This window comes from Geotrypetes seraphini, chromosome 12 (genome assembly GCF_902459505.1).
Source record: "Geotrypetes seraphini chromosome 12, aGeoSer1.1, whole genome shotgun sequence".
In the NCBI taxonomy this organism is placed as follows: Eukaryota; Metazoa; Chordata; class Amphibia; order Gymnophiona; family Dermophiidae; genus Geotrypetes; species Geotrypetes seraphini.
Genome location: NC_047095.1, coordinates 78506238 through 78530373, shown reverse-complemented (window position 1 = coordinate 78530373; position 24136 = coordinate 78506238). Strand labels below are relative to the sequence as shown.

The 24136-nt window shown below is 45.8% G+C and overlaps 1 protein-coding gene across 1 annotated transcript in view; it reads left to right on the top strand.

Moving 5' to 3' along the window:
• The window catches only part of PIF1 (PIF1 5'-to-3' DNA helicase), a 179096-nt gene that overhangs the window by 107368 nt on the left and 47592 nt on the right, over positions 1-24136 (top strand). Inside the window, 2 exon segments of the mRNA XM_033916027.1 lie at positions 6605-6711; positions 21273-21360. Coding sequence (XP_033771918.1) covers positions 6605-6711; positions 21273-21360 — 195 coding nt within the window.

Here is a 24136-nt window from a genome sequence, read left to right as displayed (position 1 = left end):
ATGCCACACCAGTCCAGATGGGAAACATCTCACGGGGTCCAAGCAATCGTAAGGTATGGAGGGCTATGTATGTTAATGCACACAGTCTAGGCAATAAAATTCTGAGATTGGAGGCCGAAATAATGACTGCTGACTTGGATGTAATTGCGATTTCCGAGACTTGGTTCACCGACTCTCATGGGTGGGACATGGCTATACCAGGTTACAACTTACTATGTCAAGACAGAGAGGGCAAGTTAGGAGGAGGAGTGGCACTATACACCAAAGAAGCCATCAAAAGTACGAGAATCACAGATGTCAAATACACCGGGGAATCCCTCTGGGTAAATCTGGCCAGAGACAATGAAAAATGTCTGTATCTTGGTGTAATATACAGACCTCCAAAACAGCTGGAAGACAAGGATATAGAACTAATCAGTGACATAGAGAATATCACTTTACGGGGGGGATACAATACTGCTGGGGGTATTCAACATGCCCGATGCAGACTGGAACACACTCTCAGCATCAACCAGAAGCAGTAGAAGGCTATTATCCTCATTAAGGGGAGCACGACTCAAACAACTGGTATTGGAGCCCACTAGGGCCCAGGCGATACTGGATCTGGTACTCACCAATGGAGAAAGCGTCTCGGGGGTCTCCGTAGGCGATAAGCTAGCCTCCAGCGACCACAACGTGGTATGGTTCAACCTCAAAAAAGGATTCCCTAAAACGAGCACGACAACAAAAATACTCAACTTTTGGGGCACAGACTTTAAACGTATGGGAGACTTCGTCCATCGGGCACTGCAAAACCAAGCTGTATCTGACAATGTGTAGGCTATGTGGTCAACATGAAATCTACCCTACACGTAGCAACAAACTGCTACATAAAATCGGTAAGTAAACGGCGAAGAAACAACAGACCTCAATGGTTCACCGCAGAGATCTCGGACCTCGTTAAGGACAAGAAACGAGCATTTATTTCCTACAAACGCTCGGAGAATAAGGAGGCTAAAATACAATATACGACCAAGTCTACAGCTGTCAAATCGGCAGTCAGAGAGGCCAAGCTTCGAGTAGAAGAAAGCCTAGCAAAGAACTTTAAAAAAAGGGGACAAATCCTTCTTCAGGTATATTAGTGATAGTAAAAGAAACACAGATGGAATTATACGCCTTAGAAAACCTGACAGGAATCATGTAGAATCTGATACAGATAAAGCCGAATTACTAAATGAATACTTCTGCTCAGTCTTCACCTGTGAGGCGCCAGGGACCGACCCACAGCTGCAGGCAAAGCAAAGCTCGGAAGAGCCATTTCGGAACTTCAAGTTTACACCGGCCGATGTCTACAGCGAACTATCAAAACTCAGGGTGAACAAAGCCTTGGGACCAGACAATCTACATCCCAGAGTGCTCAGAGAGCTGTGTGATGTCCTAGCGGAACCGTTATTCATGCTCTTCAATCTCTCCCTGAGTATGGGAAGAATCCCCTTGGACTGGAAAACAGCCAACGTCGTTCTCTGCACAAAAAGGGTTGCAGGGCAGAGGCTGCGAATTACAGGCCGGTGAGTCTCACATCGATAGTGAGTAAGCTCATGGAAACATTAATCAAGAGAACAATTTCCAACTGGTTAGCCGCCTGCATTTCGTTCTGTTATGCTCAGACCAGACTGGCACTGGAGAACCGTGCCACAGCCCATAAAGTTTGAGCTATGGCAGCTTCTGTTGCTTTCCTCAGGTCTACTCCAATTGAGGAGATCTGCAAAAGCTGCCACCTGGTCCTCAGTTCATACCTTCACTTCTTACTACTGTCTGGAGTCTTTCTCCAGATGAAATGGGCACTTTGGCCAATCTGTATTACAAAGTTTATATTCCTAATGGCCAACTTTCCCACCATCCCTTTCTGTTAGCTTGGAGATCACCCATCAGTGAGAATATAGGCCTGCTTGTCCTGGGATAAAGCACAGTTACTTACCGTAATAGGTGTTATCCAGGGACAGCATATTCTCACAACCCTCCCACCTCCCTGGGTTGGATTCTTAGCTGGCTTAACTTAACTGACGGACCGCGTGCCTCCGTCAGGCGGGAAGGCACTCGCACATGCGCGGTGCGGGCATCAAGAACTTTCTAAGTTCTTATAGTGATGTCACCCATCAGTGAGAATATAATAATAATAATAACTTTATTTTTCTATACCGCCATAGTCAGGCGACTTCTAGGCGGTTCACATTGTAAGAAGGCTGGACTGTCAGCGAATGATAAGGAGCCTAAAATAGAAAAGTTATTTAAACAAGGTACATACTAATTTAAGTTCCATGGGTAAAGAATACATAAAATTGGAGCTTCCTGAGAGATTGAATAGCGTTTACGGGAGGTTTGTTTTAGTTTAAGGGAGGTCTGTTTTAGTCAATGAATTTGTTGAATAGGGCGGTTTTTATTGCTTTTTGGAATGCATTGTAAGTCAGTTTGGGTTCATTTATACAGTTTCGCATCCAGACTTGTTGTCTATTCGCTTGGAACATGAAGGTTCTATCCAGGAAGGATTTGTATCTGCAGCCTGAGATCTTTGGATAGGCAAAGATGTTTTTGTTTCTGATAGTTCGTGTGGGGTTGTGCAGAACGAAGTGAGTTTGCAGGTAGGAAGGTGCTAGTCCCCAGACTTGTTTGAAACAGATACATGCAAATTTGAATAGTATTCGCGCTTCTATTGGTAACCAGTGTAGTTTTTTGTAGTAGGGGCTGATGTGGTCTTTTTTTCTCAGTCCGAAGATTAAGCGAACAGTGGTGTTTTGTACTAATTTCAATTTTTTTACTGTTTTGGGTTTTTTTTTTTGGTTTTTTTTTTTTTGGAATATCCAGGTAGATGATGTTACAGTAGTTAAGGAGGGATAGGATCAGCGATTGCACCAGCAACCTGAAGGATGTTGGTTCGAAGTATTTTTTTATGGTCCTTAGTTTCCATAGCGTGTAAAAACATTTTTTCACTAGTAAGTTTGTGTGGTCAGCCATGGTTAGATGAGTATCTAGAGTGATACCCAGTATTTTTATGGTATTGGATATTGGGTATTCGTGGTGGTTGTTTTTTAGCGATGTTCTCGTAATTTTGTCATTGGGGCTTGCCAAAAATACTTTTGTTTTCACTGTGTTTAATTTCAGTTTGAAGGTGGTGGTCCATTTTTCGATTTCTGTCATTGTGTTTGAGAGATTGTCGGTAATTTCATTTGTGATGTCGGTTAGAGAGATTAAGATGGATATGTCATCTGCGTATCACAAGGATCACAAGAGAGATTAAGATGGATATGTCATCTGCGTATCACAAGGATCACAAGGAAAGACAGAAGGAGTGCCACCGAGTGGTTAGGAGAGCAAAGAGGGAATATGAAGAGAGACTAGCGGGAGAGGCAAAAAATTTCAAATCATTCTTCAGGTACGTAAAGGGGAAAACAACCAGCGAGGGAGGAAGTGGGGCCCCTTGGATGATGGGAATAGAAAGGGAGTAGTGAGGGAGGAAAAAGAAATAGCTTACAAGTTAAACGACTTCTTTACGTCGGTCTTCACGAGGGAGGACACATCCAACATTCCGGAACCAGAGGAAATAGAAAATGGAGATCAAGATAGCAAGCTGGTCCAACTAGAGGTGAGCCAGGAGGATGTCCTCAGGCAGATAGACAAGCTAAAGAGCGACAAGTCGCCAGGTCCAGACAGCATTCACCCTAGGGTGCTCAAGGAATTAAGGAATGAAATAGCAGAGACACTTCAGCAAATATGCAACCTATCCCTAAAAACTGGAGAGATCCCGGAGGACTGGAAAATAGCTAATGTCACGCCCCATCATTCAAGAAGGGTTCAAGGGGCGACCCGGGAAACTATAGGCCGGTGAGCCTCACATCGGTCCCGGGAAAGATGATGGAGGTGCTGATTAAGGACTGCATCTGTGATCATATCGAAAAAAATGGACAGCTAAGGTCGAGCCAGCATGGGTTTTGCAAGGGTAGATCGTGCCTCACAAACTTGTTGTACTTCTTTGAGGGGGTAAATAGCCAGGTGGACAAAGGTGAACCCATAGACATAATTTACCTAGACTTCCAGAAAGCCTTCGATAAGGTACCACATGAGCGGTTGCTCAGGAAACTATGGAATCACGGGGTGCGAGGGGTAGGTCCACCGATAGATCAAAAAACTGGCTGGCAGACAGGAAGCAGAGGGTTGGTGTAAAGGGCCACTACTCGGACTGGCAAGGGGTCACGAGTGGGGTCCCTCAAGGGTCAGTGCTGGGACCGCTCCTGTTTAACATATTTATTGACGACCTGGAGGCGGGAACAAAATGTGAGGTCATCAAATTCGCAGATGACACCAAACTATTCAGCAAGGTTGAAACCACGGCAGATTGCGAGGATCTCCAAAGGGATCTTACGACACTGGAAGAATGGGCGAAAAAGTGGCAAATGAGCTTCAACGTGGGGAAATGCAAGGTCATGCATATAGGGAGAAGGAACCCGATGTTCACTTACAAAATGGGGGGATCAATGCTAGGGGTCAGTAAGCTGGAAAGAGACCTGGGAGTGATGGTAGACACGACATTGAAGGCGTCGGCACAGTGCGCCACAGCCTCGAGGAAAGCAAACCAAATGTTAGGTATCATTAAGAAGGGTATCTCGACCAGAACGAAGGAAGTCATCCTGCCACTGTACCGGGCTATGGTGCGCCCGCATCTGGAATACTGTGTACAGTACTGGTCACCGTACCTCAAAAAGGACATGGCAATGCTTGAGAGAGTCCAGAGAAGAGCAACTAAACTGATTAAGGGTATGGAAAACCTTACATACACTGACAGACTGAAGAAGCTGGGCTGTTCTCCCTGGAAAAGCAGAGACTCAGAGGAGATATGATAGAGACCTTCAAGATCCTGAGGGGCATCGAAAAAGGTTGACAAGGACAGATTTTTCAATTTGAAAGAAACCACAAGAACAAGGGGTCACTCGATGAAATTGAAGGGGGACAGGTTTAGAACAAACGCAAAGAAATTCTTTTTCACACAGAGGGTGGTGGACACATGGAACACCCTTCCGGGAGGCCGTGATAGGAAATAGCACAGTACAGGGTTTCAAGGAAGACCTGGATAGGTTCCTGGAGGACAAAGGGATTGAGGGGTACAGATAAGAGTAGTGGAAGGTTTAGAGATAAGAGTAGTGGAAGGTTTAGAGATAAGTGTAGAGGTAGGTATAAAATTAGTCAGGGACCGCTGCTCAGGCAATATGCCTGATGGGCCGCCGCGTGAGCGAACCGCTGGGCGGGATGGACCTCTGGTCTGCCCCGGTTGTCTTTCCGTTAATGTGGTTTGTATCCATAGCATTTGGCTGGATCTGAACGTGGTGGAGGCGTTTGATAACAGATAGGTGGGGCAGTTATTTAGGTCGCATGAAGCTTGGCTGTATTTCTTGTAGAGTCGATTCATATCTGACCAATGTAATACTGGGAAGTTAGTCCAGCTTCTGTCTGCAGCGATGGCTTCTCCTATTGAAGGGTTTGTTGTTATCTCGTCGAGGTGGGTGTGAGTATTGTTGAATGAGGTTCTGATCTTGGTGATCTTGTTTTTGAAATGGTCTGCGAGTTGGATGGCTGTCGGTGGGTGGCTTCCTTGTGTAGCTAGGTAAGGTTTGGTATCTGTGAGGTTCTTTACTAGATTGAATAACTATTTTGTGTCTAGAGTTTCCGTGCCTACCATTTTGGAGTAGAAGGCTTTCCGTTTTTCTTTGAGTTTGTTCTTGTATAGTTTGATTTGACTTCTCCATGCTATTTTGGTATGTTCTAGGTTCTTTTTTTTCCATTCTCTTTCTAGTTGTCTGCAGAGCTTTTTTAATTGGAGAAGTTCAGTGTCGAACCATTTATCTGACGGTCTGCAGATTCTGAATTTTGATTTTTCAGGAGCTAGCTCATTCAGGATGGTTTCGCTTAAGGATCGCCATTGGGATATGAATTTGTTGTGGGCTATATTACTGATTGCGGGGTCTGCTTTGTCCCAGAATGTGGAGGGTTCAATTTTTTGGCGTGTTTTGAAGGGGATTTTAGGGGGGGCGTTGTTTTTTATTGCGTTGAGCCCAGTTGATGTTAAAGGTGTATTTGTAGTGGTCTGACCAGAGGGAGAGAAGCCAGACCACGTTTTGAGATGTGGATTTCAGGATTGTGGGGGTGTTGGGACATATATGCAGCGACATCTAGTTGGTGGCCTTTTTCGTGTATGGGTTGGGGGTTGAGGATCTGATAGTTCAAGCTTTGAGGTATGAGAGTGTATTTTCTACTTGTTTGGAGGTGTGGTCTTCTAGGTGGAGGTTTATGTCTCCAAGAAGTAGGTTATGAGGTGATGTTAGGGAGTTCTGGTAAATGAATTCTTCGAGAGCATGTTTGTTAGCATTCCATTTTCCTGGTGTTAGGTAACAAAGAATGCAGGTCAGAGTTCTTATGAGTGAATCGTCGGATAATTGGCAGGCTAGGAGATCCAATTGGGGGTGGAGTGTTTGTCAAGAGTCTTTATGTTGATGTTGTTTTTGTTATGTTGATGTGGAAAAGGCTGTACAACATTACCTCCATAACGTTTATACCTTTTTGCTTTCTTGACTCCTAGGAGAAATGCACTCATATGAAGCTTTGGACAGTGACCCTATGCTAGTGAAAGTCATTGATGCACAGAGTCCAGTTGCTCAATTCATCCAGCTCAAGAAAGGAGCTCAGGTAACTGTACCAGAATGAACTGAAGTTACCTATGGCAATGAAACGTGCAGAGTTGGCATCTGAGAATAAGAGTAACCGTATTGGGTCAGACCAAATGGTCCTTCTAGCCCAGTGGCTGGTCCAGGTCACAGGTATTTGGCAGAAACCCAACAGTAGCAACATTCTTTAACTGAACTCCAGCTCATCCCCAAAACATAGACTTTAACTGGCCAAAGGACACATTAGGAGCTACACAGCTGTCTCATCCTGCATGAGGCTCCCAAGGTTTCCCCAGCAGGAAAGACTGTTTCAAAGCATTTGAGACTTGAAATGGAGATCTAGGAACAAAGATACATTTACTTCAACAGGTGGTGGTCCAGAATTAAAATATTTTACCGAGGTACTTGATAAATTGTAATCATTTGACAACAGTTTAAGGTTCCTGGGCACCCTAAGCAAGTGTTTCTCAAATTCTTCAAGCCAAGTGCCCCTAAGTCTAACAAATATCAACAAAGTACCACTGCCCAAGCTTTGCCCAGACCTGCTCAGGCTCTGTCTCAGACCAGCCCAAGTACTACCCCTGACCCCACCCCCATAATAGTACTAATTGTAATGCAATTTCTTCCATCAATTTTTCATATACACACAATATAATCTTAATATATAATGGTAACCACAAAATTAAAAGAAACAAACAAAGCAGACTATATGCAGAGAAAAATGTTATATACTTTGTCAAGCTCTCCAGACTGGTATAGGCTTCACTAATGGGTAATAGCTCATCATGATAGCAGGCGGAGAGTGAGACCAAATCTCTTGGTTATAGGACTTAATAGCTGATCCTCTCACTATCCATCAGTCTACTCTGTGTCTCCAAACAGGTGGGCTGGTGAGCTGTACCCATCTCCCCTTGTTAGGGTTGTTGGAATTTGTATAGGGCTCCTTGTCCCCGTTCTGGTGCCAGACTGAGCTTGGAAGGGTTGTTGGAATTTGTATAGGGCTCCTTGTCCCCATTCTGGTGCCAGACTGAGCTTGGAAGGGCTCTGTATGGGGGTCCGACCAACCTCGGGGATGGGGGGGGGGTGTCACACCCGGCGGGTCTCATGCTGGGTCCCTTCCTCCCCCTCCCAAAAATTTTGTAGAGCTGCCTCAGCTGTAAGCCTTGCCACCAATACAAGTATAAGTTCAAATATGATTGGTTTACATTTCTGTGCTTAGAACTCTGCTCAGAGACATGAAGGCTAGTTTTTCCACCTCACCACACAATCATTGCAGTGTTCAGTATAAGCTGACTCTGAAATGTGAACTTATCAAAATATTGAGTGCTTGCCTTTACAGCTATGCTGATGCTTTCAATTTTGCATTTTGATGTTTATAAATATAAACTTAACTTTAGAGTAGTGACTGGTTCCATGCTGCGTCAGGGAACCGACAAGACAGCTACACAGCTATATTTTAAAGCTGGAGGTGAAGTCACTGAAAGCAAAAGATAATTGTGTATCTAACAATCGCGGCTCGTGGGCGATTGTTATCCCCCACGCGCTGGCCCATGCGGTGCGCTCGCTCGCAGATAAAACCAGGTGCTGGAATCTCCAGGCCAAGCTGCGTGGGGAGCCAAACCTGGAAGAAGTGGTAAAGGTCTTGATCAGCCCGGAGCTCAGGCAGCCCCACCACTCTCAGATTATTTCGTCGCTAACGGTTCTCCTGGTCATCCAGCCGGCCCGTTAGTGCTGCCACCTGAGTTTGCAGAGCAACCATACTCGCGCGATCCTGGAGCGCCGCGTCCTCACTGTCAGACACCCTCTGCTCCACCGCAGTGATACGGCCAGCCTGCGCCTCAAATCGTTCATTTATACAGTCCATAGCCGACTGTAGCTTGTGGAGTCTATCTTCCAGGACTGCAGTGACCATCCTGGAGATTTCCTGGGCCCATTCGCCCCATTGCGCCGGGGCAGAAGCGGGAGTCGGTGATGCCGCCATTTTATGCACAGGAGCAGCAGATTTATGCTTCGGCATTTTCGCCGATCTAACCGGCATGCCGGGCTGATGCGCGTTGTCCGGAGGCCCCACACTCGCACACCCTCCTACGGAGATCGCCGGGCAAGGCAGGAGCGCTTCTGTCAGGCTGATATCGGGAGTTAGGCAGGCGTTTGAAGGCCGTGGGCCAGAGAGCTCCGAGACACGCGTCTGCCTAGGTCCGACGCATCACGTGACCCAGGTTTTCACTTTGTACGGAACTGGACAACCTTCCTGGGGAAAAACAAGCTTTACAGGAGGGACGGACTGCACCTGAGCGCAGCTGGGATGAGGATGCTGGCACGTAACATCCAGACCGGCATAGACATGGCTTTAAACTGAGGACAAGGGGAAAGCCGATAATCGATCTGACATTGACACATCGGACCACAGTATCAAACAAGGATGCTGAACCGGGAAAAGGCGGTAGAGGGCTCGAGACTTGAGTGTACATTTTTTGAAAAAAACCCCATAGACGCAATGTAGGGGCCCAGGGAACTAATGAAGCTAAAGAGCGGGAAAAGGAGGAAACAGCCGGAGCCAGAGGGACATCCAGAAATGGGGATGCAGGTAGAGGATGAGATAGGTACACTGCAGGAGGGGGATGAGGACGAAACAGACACAGCACAGGAGGAGGATGAACGGAACGAGGCTCGGGGACTGGCAGCCCATGAAGGGGTCGGCAGGAGCACCAAACCACGAGGGAAACCAACAGAGAAGGTTAACAGCCGGGACTTAATTTGCCTATACACAAATGCTAGGAGTCTAAGAACCAAAATGGGAGAGCTAGAATTTATAGCCAGTAAGGAGGACCTAGACATAATTGGAGTCACAGAAACATGGTGGTCCGAAGACAACAAATGGGATGTGGTCCTACCAGGGTACAAACTCTATAGGAAGGACAGGACACCCAAGAAGGGTGGATGAATTGCGCTATATATAAAGGGCTCTATCCCTTCAACCAGGATGGTAACAACAGTAAGGGCGGATGGCTTGGAATCACTATGGGTTAAGCTGACAGAAGGAAATGGAGCAGACATAAAATTGGGACTGTACTATCGCCCACCAGGACAACCGGAAGCAAACGACCAGGACCTGGAGGCTGAACTGAGGCAGGTATGCAAAAGTGGAAGTGTGGTGGTAATGGGGGATTTCAACTACCCTGGAATAGACTGGAGCATTGGACACTCAAATTGCACGAGAGAAATAAAATTCCTGGAGGCGGTGAGGGACTGTTTCATGGAACCAACACGAGATGCCACCTAATCCTCAACGGGCTAGGGGGACCCGCAAAGGAGGTGGTAGTACTAGCGCCACTAGGAAACAGCGATCACATGCACCACTCCACCATGCACCCAGGAGGAAACAGGAAGCTGCGTCAGAGGGAAGCTTTGGACAAGCAGTACCGCTTGCACAATTACAGTTCCCGTTGCAACATAGTAGATAACAGCACCTTGCTCGACAGTATGGAACAGGACCTGCTCTTATTGGAACATTGGTCCTCGACTTGGCAGCTAGGCTTCAATGCCAAAAAATGTAAGGTCATGCACTTTGGCAGCAGAAACCCGTGCAGAACTTACACTCTAAATGGTGAGACCTTAGTTAGGACTAGGGCAGAGCGTGATTTGGGAGTAATCATTAGTGAAGACATGAAAACTGCCAAGCAGGTGGAGAAAGCTGCATCCAAGGCTAGACAAATGGTGGGATGCATCCGTAGAGGTTTCGTCAGCCGGAGGCCCGAAGTCATAATGCCCCTGTACAGATCCATGGTGAGACCTCATCTTGAATATTGTGTTCAATTCTGGAGACCACATTATCAAAAAGATGTGTGGAGAATCGAGTCGGTTCAGCGAATGACCACCAGGATGGTCTTGGGACTCAAGAACCTCCCATATGAGGAAAGACTAAATAAACTGCAGCTATACACGCTCGAGGAACGTAGAGAGAGGGGAGACATGATTGAGACTTTTAAATATATCACGAGATCCAGTGCAAGCTAAAAACATGATCCAGTGCAAGCTAAAAATAAGAACATCAAAGGTGAAAAGAACCACAACGACATCACTCGATTTCAGAAAAGGAAATTACGAGGCCATGAGGAAAATGGTGGGAAAGAAGCTCAGCAAAGATGGAGACCGTAAAGGAAGCCTGGGCCCTACTCAAGAGCACGGTGCACGAAGCACAAAACCTGTATGTCCCCAGGTTTAGGAAAGGGTGCAAAAAGAATCGAACAAAAAACCCGGTGTGGATAACAAATGCAATGAAAAAGGCGATAAGGGACAAGAAAACATCTTTCAGAAAATGGAAAAAGGACCCAACAAAGGACAACCAGAAGGAGCACAAAAGGCAACAAAAATACTGTCACCGAGTGGTTAGAAAAGCAAAAAGAGAATATGAGGAGAGACTGGCGGGGGAAGCAAGAAACTTTAAACCATTCTTCAGGTATGTGAAGGGGAAACAACCAGCCAAGGAGGAAGTGGGACCATTGGACGATGGAGACAGGAAGGGAGTGGAATAGGAGGAAAAAGAGATAGCTGACACGTTAAACAAGTTCTTCTCGTCAGTCTTCACGAGAGAGGACACATCCAAAATCTCAGAACCCGAGGAGATCATAAACGGAGACCATGATGAAAAGCTGGTCCAACTGGAGGTAAGCCGAGAGGATGTCCTCCGACAGGTAGACAGACTGAAGAGCGACAGATCACCTGGTCCAGACGGCATCCACCCAAGGGTACTAAAAGAACTGAGAAACGAAATAGCAGAAACACTTAGCCAAATATGTAACCTATCCTTAAAAACTGGGGAGATCCCAGAGGACTGGAAAATAGCAAACGTCACGCCCATCTTTAAGAAGGGATCAAGGGGTGACCCGGGAAACTACAGGCCGGTGAGCTTGACCTTGGTCCCGGGAAAGATGATGGAAGCACTGGTTAAGGACACAATCTGCGAACACATAGAAAACAATGGTCAACTGAAGGCGAGCCAGCACGGCTTCTTCAAGGGAAGGTCGTGCCTCACGAACCTACTGTACTTCTTTGAGGGAATAAACAGCCAGATGGATAAAGGGGAATCCATAGACATCATTTACCTTGACTTCTAAAAAGCCTTTGACAAGGTACCTCACGAACGACTACTCAAGAAGCTGTGAACCATGGGGTGCAAGGGGATGTCCACCGATGGATCAAACACTGGCTGGCAGGCAGGAAACAGAGGGTTGGAGTAAAGGGCCATTACTCAGACTGGCAATGGGTCACGAGCGGAGTTCCACAGGGATCGGTGCTGGGACCGCTTCTGTTCAATATATTTTTTAACGACCTGGAGATGGGGACAAAATGTGAGGTTATTAAATTTGCTGATGACACCAAACTCTGCGGCAGGGTTAGAACCACGGAAGACTGTGAAGACCTACAAAGGGACCTAACGAGACTGGAAGAGTGGGCAAAAAAGTGGCAAATGAGTTTTAACATAGAGAAATGCAAGGTAATGCATGTAGGGAAAAAGAACCCAATGTTCAGCTACAAAATGGGGGGATCATTGCTAGGGGTGAATGACCTTTAAAGAGACCTGGGGGTGATGGTGGACACAACATTGAAAGCATCGGCACAGTGTGCGTTAGCCTCAAAGAAAGCGAACAGAATGTTGGGTATCATTAAAAAGGGTATCACAACCAGGACGAAGGAAGTCATCATGCCGCTGTATCGTGCAATGGTGCGCCCGCACCTGGAGTACTGTGTCCAGTACTGGTCGCCATACCTCAAGAAGGACATGGCAGTACTTGAGGGGGTCCAGAGAAGAGCGACTAAACTGATAAAAGGTATGGAAAAGTTTTCATACGCTGACAGGTTGAAAATGCTAGGGCTGTTCTCCCTAGAGAAGAGGAGACTTAGAGGAGACATGATAGAAACCTTCAAAATCCTGAACGGCATAGAGAAAGTAGACGGACAGATTCTTCAGACTGTGGGGAACCACAAGTACTAGGGGTCACTGGAGAAATTGAAAGGGGACAGGTTTAGAACAAACGCTAGGAAGTTCTTTTTTACCCAGAGGGTGGTGGACACATGGAACGCACTTCCAGAGGTTGTGATAGGCCAGAGCACAGTACAGGGGTTCAAGGAAGGTTTAGATAGGTTCCTAAAGGATGAGGGGATTGAGGGGTACAGATAGAAGCAGAGGTAACATAGAAACATAGAAAGTTGACGGCAGATAAGGGCTATAGCCCATGAAGTCTGCCCACACCATTTACCCACCCTCTTAAGTCTACTGACCCCCTAAAGTACAATTTAATTATACTGTCACTCTACTGACCCGCTCATTCAAGTCCTAGTGACCCTATCCCTTGGCATGACCTCGTAGGGATCCCACATAGGTATCCCATTTGTTCTTGAAGTCTGGGATGCTGCGTGCCTCGACCACCTGTACTGGAAGCTTGTTCCAATGCTCAATCACTCTCTCCGTGAAGAAGTACTTCCTGGCGTAGGTTATAGAAATGGTCAGGAACCACTTCAGAGGTCATAGACCTGATGGGCCGCCGCGGGAGCGGACTGCTGGGCGCGATGGACCTCTGGTCTGACCCAGTGGAGGCAACTTTTTATGTTCTTATTCGATTCAGCCTATTGAATTGTTTTTTTTATTTGATTTTCCTGCCCAATTGGGTGTTTTTTTCAAACATCCTGGTGGTTTTATTTTATAGCTTCTTCACCCCATTGGCTTCTCCTTACCACACTGGCGCTATGGTGTAAACAAAATAAAGAAACAAAAAGGACTTTTCCTTTCTCTGTTAAATCTTAGCTCACGTTTGCGGTCTAACACCAGCTCTGGCAGGATACACTTTTCAAATCTGACATATTGTAATCACAAAACGGAAAATAAAAATATTTTGTATACCTTTTGTTGTCTGGTCAATATTCAAATCTTGTTGGTCCCAGGCTCTGGTTGTCTTCTGATAACTTGCTTGCCAGGGTCTCCTTCTTTCTCAATGCTGGCGTAAGTAACCAACCTGGCAAGGTAAGTTGCCAATCCATTTCTGAGTCCGTGTTAAGTACACTCTGCATTTCCGAGTTGGAGGTAAGTACACACATTGCAAACAGTAGTATGGGAGTCCAATTAGCTCAAGCAGGAATATCTACACAGAGACATAACAATAATAAGATATGGAGGGCTATGTACATTAATGCCCACAGTTTGGGCAATAAGATTCTGGAATTAGAGACGGAAATGAGGAACGCCGACCTAGATGTGGTGGCTGTCAGCCTAGAGGCTTATGGGAGATTATATCAATCTGGCTCTGGCATGGGAAGGCAGATAGACCCTTAGTGCAGGGAGACTGTGTTAAGTTTCCCTGATTGAATCATGACTAGCTAAAAGGTGTTAATGTCTGATTAAGAGGGTGCTTAGGTCCAAGTGCACAGATCAAGAAACAAAGAAGCCAGAGACCTAATTCCATCACCATGCTTGCAGGTATTACACCCTCCTTTGTTAATTAAATTAACCATTGTCTCAAACAGTTTACAAATTCTAAACAGAAAGATACTGGGAGATACAATATTTTCTCTATTCAGAATAAGATTCCAAGGTATAAAAGCCTGCTCTCGGCTCTATCAAGGGTGTGTGTCTCTTTTTCTATCAAGCTATCATGAGAGGGGTCTTGGCTCTCTCTCTCTTTCTATCTAGCTATCTCTTGGCTCTTTGCTTGGCACTCTGGTTCTGTCTTGGCTCTCCCTCTCTCTGTCTATCCTTCCCTTTATCTATGGAACATGAAGCTTCCTAGAACTGCAAGCTTCTATGTCCCTCTTTGCTTCTGACCTCTGTAAGGCAGGGAAACTGCTATGCTCTCTGATTAATTGTAATGCTTAATTGTAATGATTATAAATATTGCTTTTCTGTAAGGCTATTTCTATAATATATTCTTTATGCAAACACCTCTGGCTATGCCTTCTTTATTCTTCTTTCTGGTGAGTCATCTGTGAGGGAACTGAACCTGGGGCCTGGCGTTGGTCAGTGCGCATTTCACTTAACCCCTACCACCTAACATTGTGGGGGCGCGACCATCCTTACATTCTATTAAACTGACATTGGCGATATCTGAGACTTGGTTCACAGACTCCCATGGGTGGGATATGGCTATACCGGGATACAACTTACTTCGTCGGGGCAAAATGGGAGGGGGGGGTAGCACTTTACACTAAAGGGAACATCAAAGTTACCAAAATTGCAGATGTCAAGTACACCGGGGAATCCCTCTGGGTGAATTTGGCCAGGGGGAAGGACAAATGCCTGTATCTTGGCGTAGTATACAGACCTGCAAGACAACAGGAGGACATGGATATAGAATTAGTCGAAGACATAGAGAATATCAGTTTGCGTGGAGACACAGTATTGTTAGGAGACTTCAATATGCTGGATGTGGATTGGAACAAACTTTCCACTAGGACCAGCGGAAGCAGGTAGCTATTAACCTCTATAAAAGGAGCAAGACTCAGACAAATGGTATTAGAGCCCACCAGGGATTGGGCGATACTGGACCTAATACTCACCAACGGAGAAAGTGTCTCAGAGGTCTCGGTAGGCGATACGTTGGCCTCCAGTGACCACAACATGATATGATTCAACCTCAGGAAAGGTTTCATTAAGTCAAGCACATCAACCAAGGTCCTCAACTTCAAGGGCACAAACTTTGAAAGCATGGGAGATTTCGTCCATCGGGCACTGCAGAACCAAGCCGAAACAGATAATGTAGAGGTAATGTAGTCAACTCTGAAATCAACCATACACGAAGCAACCAACTGCTATGTAAAATCAGTAAGTAAACGGCGAAGAAACAACAGACCACAGTGGTTCTCTGCGGAGATGTCAGACCTCATAAAAAAGAAGAAGAGAGCGTTCATCTTCTACAAACAATCAGAGAAGCAAGAATCCAAGGAAGACTACCTGGCCAAGTCAAAAGTGGTCAAAACGGCAGTCAGAGAGGCCAAACTCTGAATGGAGGAGAGCCCTGCGAAGAACATAAAGAAGGGCGATAAATCCTTCTTCAGGTATATTAGTGACAGAAAAAGAAACACAGATGGGATAGTACGCCTCAGGAATCCCGACAGGAACTATGTAGAATCGGACTCCGATAAAGCCAAACTTTTAAATGAATACTTCTGCTTGGTCTTCACTTGCGAGGCGCCGGGATATGGCCCTCAGCTGCCGACAAGGAAAGCTCGGAAGACCCGTTTCGAAATTTCGTGTTTACGCCCAGCGGTGTCTACAATGAGCTATCAAGACTCAAGGTGAACAAAGCTATGGGACCGGACAATCTATACCCCAGGGTGCTCAGGGAGTTGAGTGACGTCCTGGCGGAGCCGTTATCCGCACTCTTCAATCTTTTCCTAAGTACAGGAAGAGTCCCGTTGGATTGGAAAACAGCCAATGTCATTCCACTCCACAAAAAGGGATGCAGGACGGAGGCTGAGAATTATAGACCGGTGAGTCTCACATCGATAGTGAGTAAACTTATGGAAACACTAATCAAACGCCAATTAGATATGATCCTGAACGAGGAGAATCTACGAGATCCCCATCAACATGGTTTTACGAAGGGAAGGTCCTGTCAATCAAATCTGATCAGCTTCTTTGATTGGGTAACAAGAGAGCTGGTTAAAGGGGAATCCCTGGACGTCGTGTACTTAGACTTAAGCAAAGCGTTTGATAGCGTCCCGCACCGCAGATTATTGAGCAAGATGGGCTCGATGGGATTGGGTGAAACATTAACCGCATGGGTTAGGGACTGGCTTAGAGGTAGACTTCAGAGGGTGGTGGTAAACGGTACCTCTCCGATACGACGGAGGTGATAAGCGGAGTGCCGCAGGGCTCGGTCTTGGGCCTGATCCTGTTTAACATCTTTGTAAGAGACTTGGCTGAGGGGCTTCGAGGTAAAATTACATTATTCGCCGATGACGCCAAACTATGCAACATAGTAGACAAAAGCACAATAGACGAAAGCAGAGTGCCCTACAAAAGCTCAATGCCCGAAAGTATGATGCAGGACCTACTCCTGCTCGAGCATTGGTCAAAGAATTGGCAACTAAGTTTCAGTGCCAAAAAATGCAAGGTCATGCACCTTGGCGGCAAAAATCCATGCAGGACTTATACCCTAAATGGTGAAATCCTAACAAGGACTGTAGCAGAACGTGACTTGGGGGTGATCATTAGCGAAGACATGAAGACTGCCAATCAAGTGGAGAAAGCTTCATCCAGGGCTAGACAAATCATGGGCTGTATCCGTAGAAGTTTCATCAGCCGTAAACCCAAGGTCATAATGCCGTTGTACAGATCCATGGTGAGACCCTATCTGGAATACTGTGTACAATTCTGGAGGCCGCATTATCAAAAAGACGTGCTGAGAGTTGAGTCGGTTCAGTGAATGGCCACCAGGATGGTCTCAGGATTCAATGATCTCCCGTATGAGGAACGACTGGGTAAGTTGCAGCTATACTCACTCGAGGAACGCAGAGAGAGGGGAGACATGATCGAGACGTTCAAATATGTCAGGGGCTGTATCGAGGTGAAGGAAGATTTTTTTTTTTTTTTTCTTAACCCTTTCAGGACCATAAGGATCGTAGGCCAATTTTTGTGGTTTTGACGACATTTTTATGGTAAAAAGGGCTTGCAGATGCCAAAAAATTGATTTTTTTTGTGAAATATCATTATTTTTTTTTTAAAAAAAATCAAACTTCTGGCTTATGGACAGTGTGGCAAGTGAATCTTCTCGTCAATCTGGCAACGACGCTAATGAATGAATGTCGGAACCAGTTTGTTTACATAAAGGCAGTATCATATGGAATCCGTACATATCAAATTTAGAACTGTAGACTATCCCAATCAAAATTTATAGGATTTTAAAGTTATGGGACAAATATGTCCCTTGGTCCTGAAAGGGTTAAAGGACCCGCGGCAACAAGAGGGCATCCGTTGAAAATCAGGGGTGGGAAATTTCATGGCGACACCAGAAAATATTTCTTCACCGAAAGGGTGGTTGATCGCTGGAATAATCTTCCACAACAGGAAATTGAGGCCAGCAGCATGCCAGATTTTATGAAAAGATGGGATTGGCATGTAGAATCTTTTAATGGAGGTAGTTAGGGGGTGGGTCATTAGTGTGGGCAGACTGGATGGGCCGTGGCCCTTTCCTGCCGTCATTTTTCTATGTTTCTAACCATTTATCTGCCATCTCTATCCTCCCCTTCCGTATCCCTTCCCTCCCCCGGAGGTCTGTCATCTTTCCTTTTTTTCATCTCCATCCACAGATTCACCTTTTCTCACCTACCCTTTCATCCAGCATCTCTCTCTCCTTCCCCACCACCCCAGGGTCCATCATCTCTCCCTTTCTCTTCCCAACTATCCTCCTATTGAGAATCTCTATTCCCCCCTCCACATCATCCCTTGTGTCCAACTTCTCTCCTTTTCTGTTCCTTCCCTCTCTAAATCCCATTGTCCATTATCTCTCTCCCTCTCTATTTTTAGACCCATTATTTCTTCCCCCCCAAAATCCAGCATATTCATGTCTCTTTGAACCCCCCCTTCCCTCCCTACCTCTGTGTACTTCTACACCAGGGTCCCCTCCCCTGAAGGTCTCCCCCCCTTGAAGGCCTGTCTCCCCTCCTGAAGGCCTGCCCCGCCTGTCCCACCCCACCCCCCAGAAGGCCTGCGTCTTCCTCCCGGCCTCCCCGCACCATTTACCTTATAGGAGCAGCCTGCAGAGAAGATCGCAGTGCTAGCGATCTTTGCAAACTGCTTCGGAACTGTTTCCTGCGCTACGGTCCTGCCCTTCCTTTGACGTCAGAGGCAGGATCGTGGCGGAGGAATCAGCTCCGAAGCAGTTTGCAAAGATCACTAGCACCGCAATCTTGTCTGCAGGCTGCTCCTCAAAGGTAAATGGTGCAGGGACGCCGGGGGGGAGGGGGGAAGCCGTACAGAAGCACTTCCCGACTGACCCTCCCCCTTCACTCTCTAAAGCAGGTGTGGCAGCGGCCATCCAGCAAGAGCAGCGCTGCTGCTCCTGCTTTAGGGGGCAAGGGGGGAGGGTCAGCCGAATCGGGAAGCCGATTTCTTTTTGTTGTTGTTGTTTTAAATCGATTCGAATTGATTCACCTGAAGTGAATCGGTGGACCGATTCGAATCGGGCAGCACTACTCTGGACTGATTCCATCCTGTTTATATCTTTTTGAAGGTGCGACCTCCAGAATTGTACACAATATTCTAAATAAGGTCTCACCATGTCTTACGCAAAGACATGAATACCTCCTTTATCCTACTGGTCATACCTCTCCCTAAGCACTCTAGCATCCTTCTAGCTTTTTCCATTGCCTTTTCAACCTGTTTGGTCACCTTAAGATCATCACATACTATCACACCCAAGTTGTGCTCTTAAATAGGAGGTGATAAGCATCCCCATCAATTGTTTCCAAGTTGCACATACAAATGTGAAAATTAGCGCACAATCTGAAAAAGAAATACTATAAAATGTTTGATAGTTCTAAACAGGGCCGCCATCAGAAATTTCTGGGCCTCTTACTGAGCAATCCTATTGGGCCCCCCACGCACCCCTTTCCCCCCCCCCCCGAGGCCCCCCCTTCTTCCATGGGCCAAATACACACATACTTTTCTGCTAATGCTCCACCTAAGCCAGTCCTGTAAAATCTTCTCACGTCCATTGGGTGATTTGACATAGAGGAGATATTCATAAAAAGAACGTCCGTCAAGATCTTTACTCATAGGCTGTGCCATTTGCTTTAAATCATCTTCCATCATTAATCCAAATTGCACAATTCTTTCTCTGTCTTTGTCCTGAATGGCATCTGGCCACATTGCTGGATCCTTCCAGTCAACAAATTTATGAGCAGGCGCGGAGAACACATTTTTAAACAAATGTAGTTTATCCTTGTACTCCTTATGTAATTTTAATCATCTATGGATATGTTTGTATGTTTATTGTTCAAATGGTTTTATTTATTTCCCCAAATTTATTTTTGTTATACGCATTGAAAATATTTGATATTGCGTTTAAATCAAAATCGCAATAAACTTGAAACGAGTGCCCGTGAGATTGTGGGAGGATTAAATACTCAAAACTTAGAAGAATAACAATTTACTTAAAGTTTTTGCTACACCAGCTTTCTGGTATCATTCCTATTCTGGGTTTTTTTCAAAGAGGTCAAGGCAGATGACTCTATGCATTGTCACCTCAGTAACAACCATACAAAAATAGACAAATATACTCTCCATCCTTTTTATTAAACCACAATAGCAGTTTTTAGCGCAGGGAACTGCACTAAATGCCCAGCGCTGCTCTTGACGCTCATAGGCTCCCTGCGCTAAAAACCACTATTGCGGTTTAGTAAAAGGGGACCATATTGTAAAATATAGACAGCAGATATAAATTCAGAACTGTGCATAGTAAGTGAAGGGAAGTTTTCATCTCTGGGAATTTACCCAGTTAACTATTAAGTTATTTGGGCAAATTCCTTTGAAAACTGTGGTAATACTGCCTCCACTTTGCTAAATTTAAATAAAATAATTTTTCCTACCTTGTCTGGTGATTTCATGAGTCTCTGGTTGCACTTTCTTCTTCGACTGTGCATCCAATCTTTCTTCCCTTCTATCAGCCTGTATGCTTTCTCTCCTCCACACCTCATTCCCTCCCCCAACTTTTTCTTCCTCTCTCCCTGACCTTTCTTTCTTTTTTTCTGTTTCTCTTCTTTCCTTCTGTTTCCCTGCCTGCCTCCTTTCTTTCTTTCTCCCTGCAGTTCCCCAAGCCACTGCCGCTGCCATAGGGGAACAGGACCCACCATGCTCTCCCTGCTTCGGGCCGATCAGTCTTCCTCTTCCCGACGTCAATTCTGCCGTCGGAGAGGAAGTTCCGCCCAGCCAGGCAGCGATTGGCTGGCCCGAACTTCCTCTCCGACTGCAGAATTGACGTCGGGGAGAGGAAGACTGATCGGCCCGATAGATTAGATCGCCTTGGCGAGCTACTGGCGCCCCTGCCTTAGAACACTGCCTAGGACCCTGGGGGAGCCCGGGCCCCCTGTCAGCTCCGGGCCCCTGAATGCAGGACTGGTAGTACTGCCCTGATGGCGGCCCTGGTTCTAAATGTAAAGAGGGGTTGTTTTCCTTTTGGGCTCTAAGATATTCAGATGGGGTTTTTTTAATTTGGGGTACTCTTTTGGGGTGGTTTCTTGGGTGGGTCTTTGTGTATTGTGGCATTCCTTTCTTATTGATGGTTACATGTTGTCAACCACTTATATTTTCTGCAAAGTGACATAGCAGTAAATAAACCTGTAACCTGATTTTGTAGGCATGCTAGAAAAGGGCTTCGTGTGCGGGGAAAGTAAATCCCATTTGCTGGTGCACTTTAGTAGACATACCTTGATGTTTCAAGTAAAAATATTGGAGATGCTACTGGGAGATGGGTAGTGTACAACAGAAATAGAAGTAAATAGTTTTGCCATGATTTAAGAGGAAGAACAAAATTTATTTTCCTTGTAATTATAGCTAATTTTTATCTTATATAACCGCCTTGTTTCCAGGTGATGCTCACTAAGAATCTTGATGTATCACGAAGCCTTGTGAATGGAGCTCGAGGAGTTGTAGTTGGATTTGAACCTGAAGGCAAAGGCAAGTAACCTGTTTTGTGGGGATGTGTCGGTGTTTTTGTTTACTTTTGGAATGCTTATACTGACCCCTTTCAGAGAGTGGCAGGAAATATGATGGAAGTTCTACTACTTGAATAAAATCAGCCTTGGTAACCTTTCCACCCTCTAAATGGAATTTACTCAGATGATGGAAAGGTAAGTAGTAGAGTGCCTTTAAGGAGTGGTACTGGGGCAGAGCCCCCTGCGAAACACCTATTTGATTAGTTTCGATTTCAATAGCACATCATTGAAAAGTATGCTTTGGGATCTATTATTCAGGAAGGAGGTGAACCATTGTAATGCAGCGTCTCATACCAATTTCAGAGAGATGCGCAATGAAGAGAGGATGGTCAATAGTGTCGAACACCGCACTGAGATACAACAGCAACAGAAGGACATCATTACCCTTATCCATGAGTTTCCAGCAGTTGATGATGAGAAGGATGGTTTCAATACTGTGGAATTTCTTGAATCCCAATTGGAAGGTGGAGAGGGCTCTTTATTTGTTGATGAAGGAGTGTAATTGGTCTTGTTTTTCCAGGTTGGATACAGGCCTAAAGTTGCCGGGCTCGTTAGTCGAGTGTGGGTTTTTTCAGGATCAGTCTGATAACCGCTTACTTCCAGTTTGTATGCACTATGCCTGCTTGTAGAGAGGTATGCTCTCTGGATCTCAAGGAGGCTTATACTCATATTCCCATTCATCCGGCCTCCTGCCAATATCTCAGATTTCGGGTGGTGAATCTGCATTATCAGTACAGAGTGCTGCCCTTTGGCCTGGCTTCCTCTCCCAGAGTGTTCACCAAGTGCCTAATAGTGGTAGCAGCAGCTCTAAGGAACCATGGTCTTCAGGTTTTTCCCTACCTCGACAACTGGCTCATCAAAGATTCAACATCTCAGGGGGTTATTGTAGCGACCCAATGGACTACATGGTTCCTACAAAGTTTGGGATTCGAAATCATCTTTCCCAAAGCACAACTTCAACCCTCTCAGAATCTACAATTCATTGGAGCTGTTCTGGACACTATCCAACTTGGAGCATTCCTTCCGCAACAACGTCTGGAAGCTCTCCTACAACTCTGTCATACAGCGTCTTCCCGCTCCTCCATATCAGCAAGACACATGATGGTACTCCTGGGTCACATGACCTCCACAGTACACGTGACTCCTTTTGCCAGACTTCACTCAGAATCCTCAGTGGACCATGGCATCTCAGTGGATGCAGGTTTGGACCAACTTTCTCGACACATAACAGTCACTCCTTCATTGAAACAGTCTCTCCGTTGTTGGATGCTCTCTTCCAATCTCTCCAGAGGCTTGTTTCAAACGCTCCCCCATCAGAAGGTCCTCACGACAGATTCCTCGACCTACGCTTGGGGCACTCATCTCGATGGTCTCCGTACTCAAGGCCACTGTACCAGTACGGATCGTCAGTCATATCAATCTGTTGGAACTCAGAGCGATTTTCAAGGCTCTCAATGCTTTTCAACATCTTCACGACCAGGTAGTCCTCATTCGGACGGACATCCAAGTCGCCATGTACTATGTCAACAAACAGGGAGGGACGGGATCTTCTTCCCTTTGTCAAGAAGCTCTGAAGGTTTGGGACTGGGCAATCCGCCACAACACCTTCCTCAAAGCTGTCTACATCCAAGGAGCGAAAAATTGTTTGGCGGACAACTTGAGTCGTCTTCTGCAACCTCACGAATGGACACTCCATTCCTCGCCTCTTCATCACATTTTTTCACAGTGGGGAACGCCTAAGATAGATCTCTTTGCAGCTCCCCACAACCACAAACTGCCTCAATTCTGCTCCAGAATTTATTCTCCTCATTGCCTCGAAGCAGATGCTTTTATTCTGGAATGGACAAATCTCTTCTTCTATGCATCCCCTCCATTCCCTCTCATTCTCAAGACTCTGGTCAAGTTGAAGAACGATCATGCCACCATGATTCTGATTGCTCCTCGGTGGCCGAGACAACCTTGGTACTCCCTTCTACTTCAACTCAGCAGCAGGGAGCCATACCTTCTACCAGTTTTTCCATTTCTGCTTACACAGAGTCAGGGATCTCTGCTTCATCCCAACCTGAAGTCTCTACAGCTGACAGCTTGGTACCTCTCAATATGACTTCTTTTCAGTTTTCTCAACCTGTCAGAGACGTTTTAGAAGCTTCTAGGAAATCTACCGCTAGACAATGCTATCACCAAAAATGGACTAGATTTTCTATGTGGTGTTTTTCTCATGATAAGGACCCTCAACATTCCTCCTTATCTTCTGTTTTTGATTACCTTTTGCACTTATCCACTTCTGGCCTCAAGTCTACATCGATCTGAGTGTATCTCAGTGCAATTGCGGCTTTCCATCAGCATATTGAAGGGAAACCCCTCTCTGCTCATCCGGTGGTTTCCAGATTCATGAAAGGACTTTTCAGTGTCAATCCTCCTCTCAAACCACCTCAATGTTCTTGCTCAATTGATGAAGCCTCCATTTGAACCAATGTCTACAGCTCATCTCAAGTATCTCACTTGGAAAGTGGTGTTTCTCATTGCCCTCACTTCTGCTCGAAAAGTCAGTGAGCTGCAAGCTTTAGTTGCTGATCCACCTGTCTCTGTGTTCCATCATGACAAGGTGGTCCTCCGTACTCATCCTAAATTTCTCCCTAAAGTGGTTTCAGAATTCATCTCAACCAATCCATTGTTCTTCCAGTGTTCTTTCCAAAGCCTCATTCTCATCCTGGAGAATCAGCTCTTCATACTCTGGA